Source organism: Saccopteryx leptura, chromosome 2 (assembly GCF_036850995.1).
Source record: "Saccopteryx leptura isolate mSacLep1 chromosome 2, mSacLep1_pri_phased_curated, whole genome shotgun sequence".
NCBI lineage: Eukaryota > Metazoa > Chordata > Mammalia > Chiroptera > Emballonuridae > Saccopteryx > Saccopteryx leptura.
This window is the reverse complement of record NC_089504.1, coordinates 329,820,669-329,827,942: the sequence shown is the minus strand read 5'-3', so window position 1 is coordinate 329,827,942 and position 7,274 is coordinate 329,820,669. Positions and strand designations below refer to the sequence as shown.

General features: G+C 57.0%; 1 protein-coding gene across 3 annotated transcripts in view; it reads left to right on the top strand.

The window, feature by feature from the left end:
- PITPNM3 (PITPNM family member 3) overlaps positions 1-7,274 on the top strand; it is an 84,077-nt gene continuing 76,803 nt past the window's right edge. For all 3 annotated transcript variants that reach the window (XR_010748878.1, XM_066363389.1, XM_066363390.1), the window contains exon 1: positions 1-188. Coding sequence is in view for 2 of the 3 variants with exons in the window: in XM_066363389.1 (XP_066219486.1) it covers positions 167-188 (22 nt within the window). In the remaining variant the exon portion in view is untranslated. The remainder of the gene's footprint in view (positions 189-7,274) is intronic.

Genomic DNA, 7,274 nt, shown 5'->3' with positions numbered 1-7,274 from the left:
GAGCGGTGAGGCGGCGGCGGCTGCGGTGGCGGCAGCCGAGCACGCGGGGTGGGGGCGCGGGGCGCGGCGCTCGGAGTCCACTCGGGCGGGAGGCTGCTCGGAGCCGGGGCCGAGCCCGGGAGCCGCGAGGAGCCAGGCTGCTCAGCCGGAGCCCGCCGCCCGGGATATGGCCAAGGCGTGCCGTGCAGGTGAGGGCAGGCGGGCGCCGAGAGGGCAGGGCCGGCGGCGCGGGGGAGGGACTCGCGCTGCCGGCGGAGGGGCTGCGGGGCCAGGTGAGCCCCCAGCGCAGGTGGGCGGAGGTTCCGGGAGGGCTGCGGTGGGCGGTGGCGAGGCCGGACCCCGGGCGCGCGCCAAAGGGGCTCCGAGCGCTCCGCGTCCTTCCCGTGCTCACAGTCACCGCGTGGGACACCGCGTTCCCCTCGCCACGGCCCCCGTGGAAAGGGCCAGGCTGCGGCGCCCCTGTCCAGTCAGGCTGTGGGAGCTCTCACTACGCTCCGGAGGCCCTGGGCAGACTTGGGCTCGGGGACCGAAGGGGCTGTCCCGCGGCTGCCGCTCCATCCCACGCCCCGCAACCGGGACGCGCCCCCTTGTCCTGCCTGCCGCTGGTTTTATCCTGGACGCGACAATCCCTCCACCCCTAGCACAGTCAGGAAAGCGGTATTTCTTCCTCGCAAGGAGGGGTGCTCCACGCCTCACCCGCGAGTGACCATCCCTCCCCCCCCCCCTCCCCCAACCGCACCTTCACCACTCCACCTCAGGTGCGGAGGTCTGAAGGTGCGACCTCTTCTGGGGTCCCGTCAGACTCAGGCGGTGTAGCCTGCGGTGGGAGGAAGTGGGCGTTAGTCATTCGTTCATTCATTCAGCCAGACGTTCATTCACCAACATCTGCTCTGTGCCAGGTCCTGAGCAATGGGGATCAGGACGTGCATCAGATTCTGCCCCTGTTTGCACACTATGGGCCCACTGGTTGACAAAAGGCCAAAGGGCCGGCCAGACAGTGGGGGCAGCCAGCCTGGCCTCCGCAGGGCTGGCTTGTGAGGTTGGCATGTGTAAATACATCTGCCATGAACTCATACCCAGCCTGTGATGTTGGTGGGTGCTGTGCCATCCCCTGGGACTAGAGATTGGCCTGGCAGGAACCCCACCACTCTAACCATAAGCGATGAAAGTGATGAAGTGAGTGTGAATTCACGTGTATACACAATTGGCATGAAGACCACTGGGCTGCGTGTAAATTTCCTGCCACCCCACAAATGCTGCCCCAGACTCTGGACTGGGTTCAGGTCCTTCCTGTGCATGACCTGGTATGTGACTTAGGTGCTTGAGAATGTATTCCCACCTGTCCCTGAGGAGTCCTGTTGGGGTGGGGCTGGTTGTGTGAGCCGCAGCAAGTACAGAACACATTTAAACACCCCCTTTCTCACTTCCCTCCCTTCTCCTTCCTGGGGTAGGTTCGGTGAGGCTGGAAAAGGCTCTCTCTCTCCTTCCCTCACTGAGTTGGGTCCTTACTCACCTCCACTCCTCCCAAAGGGCACAAGACAGGGTGTGTGTCCACCTACTACCCCTGCTCTATGTGTGCAGGTGTGTGTGTGTGTGTGTGTGTGTGTGTGTGTGTGCGCCGCGCGCGCCCACCCTGGGCACAGATCACTTGCCAGGGCACTGCCATCATAATTGCAGTTAATACTAGTTGTACTATGCGCCAGGCAAGGTGCACAATGATCTGGGGAAATAGGCAATATTACTCTCCTCCTTTATGAAACATCTGGAAACAGATAATCGGGGAAATAGCTCCCCAAGGTGGCCCAAAGGGTCTGGGCAGAGCCTGGACTAAGATCCAGCTCTGTTGGACTTTCAGGGTTCTAAGTGGTGGGGTTTCTTCATCACTACCCTGATAGGTCACCCCTCTTATGGAGTGGGGGGGACTGTCTCACTCCCTCTGCCTTGACCTGTGGGTCCTTTGGTCCCTAGGCTGAGAGTCTATGGGAATTTGTTTCAGTGACAGGTGAAAAAAAACTGCCCTGCTTTGAGCATCAAACAGTTTGTCTTTCGTGCTGCAATTTCACGCTTGGCCCTTTTCCTCGGGGCAGCACAGACTCCCTCCCCCGTGGACTGAACTGTCCAGGCTTTTCTCTCCCATACTCAGCTGCTACCCTGAGGAGGCTTTGGGGATTGACCCCAGCCAAATCGGATTACTCCTTTTCTCAGCTCTCCCAGGCTACTTTGCATTTTGCAAATATCCCTCTTCTTTAGGCTCCTAAACCTACTGAATTGAAAACTATATGCAGTCATGTGTGTATGGAAGTCACATATCCCCCACTGGCAAAGTCTCTGGAGAATAGAGAGGTGAGCATTAGAACAGAGGGAGTCCTTGGAGACAGGAGTCCAAGTCCCTCTCTTAGAGATAGAGAAACTGAGGCCCAAGGAAGGGGTGTAACACAGAGAGGGCTGGCTATTCAAAAGCATCCATCTTACACAGACAGATTGATGGTCAGGAAAGATCAGGCCTTTATTCCGGGGACGACATTAGAACCAAGGAAGGCTGAAGGCCCGGGGTGGAGGCTGTGGGAACCTGGCCTCTGAGTGAGGGGTCTGCTTCATGATTTGTGAGGTGTTTCCTCTAAAAACTGGCTAAGGGACCACCCACTAAGAGAAGAAATAGAGGTTTGGGCCCCGGGGCCACCATGGTGCATGAGTCCAGGGTCAGCACATTGTGGTCCAATGATTGGGATCCTCAGACCCATGGAGGTGCAGCCTGAGCGCCAGCCAACCGTGTCAGACGGGAGCTGAAGGGAGGCAGAGAATGTGCTTCCACACTCTGCCAGGAGATCCCAGGTACCAGAAGACCTGTCATCTGGTCCCAGAAAGGACTGGATACACCATGGAGGATGGATCCCAAATAGGCTATTACCAGTTACCAATCTTCAGTCACACAGACCAAGATCATGCTGGTCCCCACGTTCAGTCTTGAGAGGAAAGGCAAGGGAAGGAGAGCTTTGCTCTTGCCCCGAGGGAACTCTTGGTCTGGTGGAAAACGAGGGAGAGAGGCCTACCTTGGGGATGAAGGGCAGCTGTGGGGAAGTGGGGTGGGGGATGGAGAAGGATCTGGGAGGTCCATTCAGGAAATGATAATTTGCAATAAGAGCTGTACCTGGGCAGGCTCAGTGCGATACAGACACAGAGGAGGCCAATAGTGGCTTGAAATGGGGAAGACTGGATTTCTCTAGGAGCTGGGCCTCAAAGACCAGCAGAATTTGGACAGGAAGGTGGCGAGGGGCAGGCTTCCAGGTGGGGCTTGAACAAAGACTAGGAGGTTGGAATGGGACAGAGGTAAGTGTGGAGGGACTGCTGCTGGAGGGGAACGGGGTGGGTGGCCAGGAGGTGCCCAAGGGTGCAGAAATCTTTCTGGCTGGGATGGCAGGTTCCTAGAGGGGTGCAGAGGGCTGAAAGGAAACTGGGGAGCCTTGAAGATAGGAGTGACACAGTAAGATTTGGGTGTTTTTACAGGTCCCTTTGGCTGCTACATGAGGGCTTCAGGAGGGTGAAGAGAGGCTTTGCCAGGCTGGGAAAGGTCTGTTCTGGTTTCTGCCAGCTGCGCTGCCCCTCCTTCCTCTCTACACCCCTGGGGCCCTCCCTCTACACCCCAGCAGGCTGGCAGGGGGTGTCTGCCAGCCCCAGGGCAGTGTAAGTGGAAGGCCAGCCAAGCAGAAGTAGAGGGAGCAGCCAGGAGGGTCTTGCCCCCTCTCAGGCAGGGACAGGGCCTTCTGGGGGGGCTGGGCGGGGCCTCCTGGGCTGGAGGAACCAGTTTATTTGCTTCCAGGTGTTGGCCTCTGTTCTGAGAGGAGGAGCCAGTGGCTGGGGACTCTTAAACCTAGTAATTCAAGTCAATAAAATACTGATCCTACCGTGGCAGAGCTGGAGGACACTTCCAGAAACCCATTTTCAAAGCCCTTGTCAACAGGGGACACTGAGGCCCAGGGAGGGGAGGTGTTTGCCCAAGGCCACAGAAGAAGGAGGTGGCCGAGCCTGGGCCTCAAACCTGCCTTCCCAGAGCCTAAGTTGAGAACCTTGCTCAGCTGAGTCAGCTGCCCTCTCACCATCCCAAAGCCAGACCTCCTGGACTCCCTGCTCCCTGGCTGCCAGTGTGCAGACAGGTGTCCCAGTGTCCCAGCAGAGAGAATGTTTGGCACTAAGGAAAGGGGGGTCAGCACTGGGATTCTCAGGACTCTGGGTAGGGGCCAGGGGATTTGAGGCAGGACTCCTGAGAACCCCCCACGTCCGGGTGTCAGCATTGCTTTGAGATGTATTTTAGGAAGGGCATCAGGTTCTGCAAGGAGATAACAAATTCTACTTCTCAAGTGCTCAGGGGAAGGCTGGGGCGAATTAAGATGACAATGTCTTGACTCAAGGCCTTCCTAAAATTGTTTCCAGGAAACCTTTGTGGACAGTTCGGGAACTACTGGAGCTTGGGCAGGTTCCTCAGCTGAGTTACCTGTCACAGCAGACCTGGCGGGCCACAACAGGCCCCAGCTTGAGACCCTTTGCTGCCTCTTAGCCCTGGCTGTGGTATGGTTACATGAGTCAAACAGAGCAATTCAAACAGAAGCTCCACCTCAAGCATGTGACCCTGAGCCCAGCATCCCTGTCCCAGCCAGAGGCCCCTGTAATCTCGCTGGTGGTTGGGAGTCCGTGGTGGGACGCAGAGAGTAAAGTACCAGGCTACAACCCCTTGTTGGGCTCTGTCTGTGTCAGACTGACCAGAATTGTGATAGTTTGTGGCTGGAAGAGGCTTGGAGGTCTCCAGGCCTACCTGTTCATCATGCAGGGTGGGAGACCGTGGCCAGAAAGGCAAAGGGCTCTTCTCCCAGGCGTGGTGTCTTCAAGGACAGAGGGTGTGACCTCCTGGAGACCAGGGAGGATCTGAGGACTAGGGGCTTCCTGGTAGGACTCTGGTGCCTCCCAGGAATTCTCTGTGATTCCAGGCTTGAGAGAGAGAGAGAGAGAGAGAGAGAGAGAGGACCGTGTCAGGGATTAACATCCTGAGGACCATCTGGCTCATTTTTTTGGTAGCAGTCCTTAACATGCTTTCCTGTCCAACAGATTGACAGTATCTCTTTGAGGTGGACTGATGTTATTCCCATTTGATGGATAAGAAAACTGAGGCCCAGAAAGGTTAACTGGGTCTGGAATCACGCATAACATCAAGTTAAGGCAGAACTGGAATCAGAACTTAGGTCTCTTCTACTCTTGGAGTCAGCATTTCTAAGAGTTAAATTGTGTAACAGAGAAGACACCTGGCTCCGTCACAGGTTGACCTTGAACTGCTCCTTTGGGCCTCAGTTTCCTCATCTGTAAAAGGGGAAGAGAAGGGGAAGAGTTGGGGGGTCAGAATGAGCATAAAGTCAGCCCCAATTCTAACATTGCTCTTTCCATTCCTGCTTCCCTCCCCACTGGCTTTCCTGAGCCTTAAGGGACCACACTTCCTCCCATCTCTTACCCCACAAGGACCCTCCTACAGGGTGCCGGGGAGGGGGGAACAATTGGGCCACTGAGAATTGGGTTATAGAGAGCTTCCTGGGGGTCCCAGGCCCAGCCCCTCACCAGCTCTCCAACCAGGAGCTATGTGGAAGGGTGTGGCCAGAGTCCCCAGGGGAAGGGCAGGGGTAGGAGGGGACAGGAGAGAAGGCATAACAAATCCAGTGAGATCTGAGCTCCCCACCCACTCTCAAATCTCTTTACACTCATTTTTAAAATTCTTGTTTTCTAAGGAGAAAGAAAATGCTAAATTGCACTCCTTTTCACAAAGGAACGGGAGCCTTAATGAGTCACGCTGGAGGTAAATGTCGCCTCCAGGGCCCCATGTCTGCCTGCAAAGGCCTGCACAGCTGTGTGGCCAGCAGCCCTCCTAGGGGTCGTGTGTGGAGAGTGCGACCCATTGAGTGGGGGAGCCCCTGCCTGTCAGTGGCTCTGGGGTGGGAGCTGGGTCCCTGCAGTGGGGCCCCACCTTGCTTCCTCTGGGCTCTCTCCAGGGCTGAATTTGTGAGGTTCACATGGGAATGAAGACAGGGGGCAGGCTGGGGCCAGGTTGTGAGCCCATGTGGCCACATCAGGGCTTGGTTCAAGACTGGGAGTAGCGTGTAGTGTGGCTCGGGCAATGGTCTGTCTGTGGGGCGAATTCAGGACCCTGGGGGAAGGTTTGGTGGCTGTGGAGAGTGAGTTCAGTGCCTGTGACCAGGGCTGGCAGGGGCGGTTAGGTGCCTTTGCATCTGGAAACCAGAGTTCCTGGGTGTCATGCTGTTCTCTCTAGGCATCTTGGTGAGGTTCTTCTCCAGAGCTGGTGCGCAGGAGAACTCGGATGGATGCCCTGCCAGGGGAAGGTGCCCGGAGAGTCTGGGGCCTCACCTCCTTCTGGGAGGAGCAGGCTGTTTATTTGCAGACCTGGGGCCAGGGAGGCCAGCGAGGAGGTGCTCCTCCTTCCCAAAGGGCCTGTGATTCTGGAGGGAGGGGAAGTAGCTGACTGTTAGCTGGGGATGCCAAACAAGGGTTGAAAGCAAAAATAGAAACGCGTCGAGCTGTGTTTGGGAGGGGCGCTGAGTTCTGGTGGATCGAGAGGCTCTTTTGAGCCGTCTGCTGCTGATGCCATGTTTGCTTGGCTCTCAGTGTTTGCTGAGCACATCACACCCTGCGCTCCTGACCTCCTCTCCCCCGGGGAAAAACCTAGGTGTGTGGATCGGAACCGTGAGCTCTCAGGGGCCACAGCCACTGTACGAGTCTGTCCCTGGGAGGCTTGGAGCATCTGGGGCTGCCCATCACTCATATCCCTCTGACCTTTTCTGGACTGCCCTAGAATGGTTCAGACCCCCTCCCCCATCAGAACCCCCTTCGGCCTCAGTATCCTGTGGCTTCCTTCTCCTTTCCCTACCCCCACTTCCCGCCTCCCGCCTCCAGTGAGGCTGGTCCCAGTTGAGCAACCCTGGAATCATCCCTAGTGGTAGAAAAAGCTATTTTCAGCTTTCCCATTGCTGCCCAGTGGGAGGGGGGGTGTGGTGGTGTTTATCCCTTGCTGCCTGTTTGTTTCCTTTTCATACAGTGTAATCTGGAGCAGTCATGAGAACATCACGCAGCCCCGTTTCTGGGGTCTCAGCTGGCTGGCAGGCAATTCTTGGTGCTGGAATATGGCACCAAATGGAGAGCCTGGGGGAGGGGGGGGGGCAGAAGCAACCTGGACCTCATCTTTGCTTAATAGCAGCCTGGAGTGGCAGGTGGTAGGAATGGCC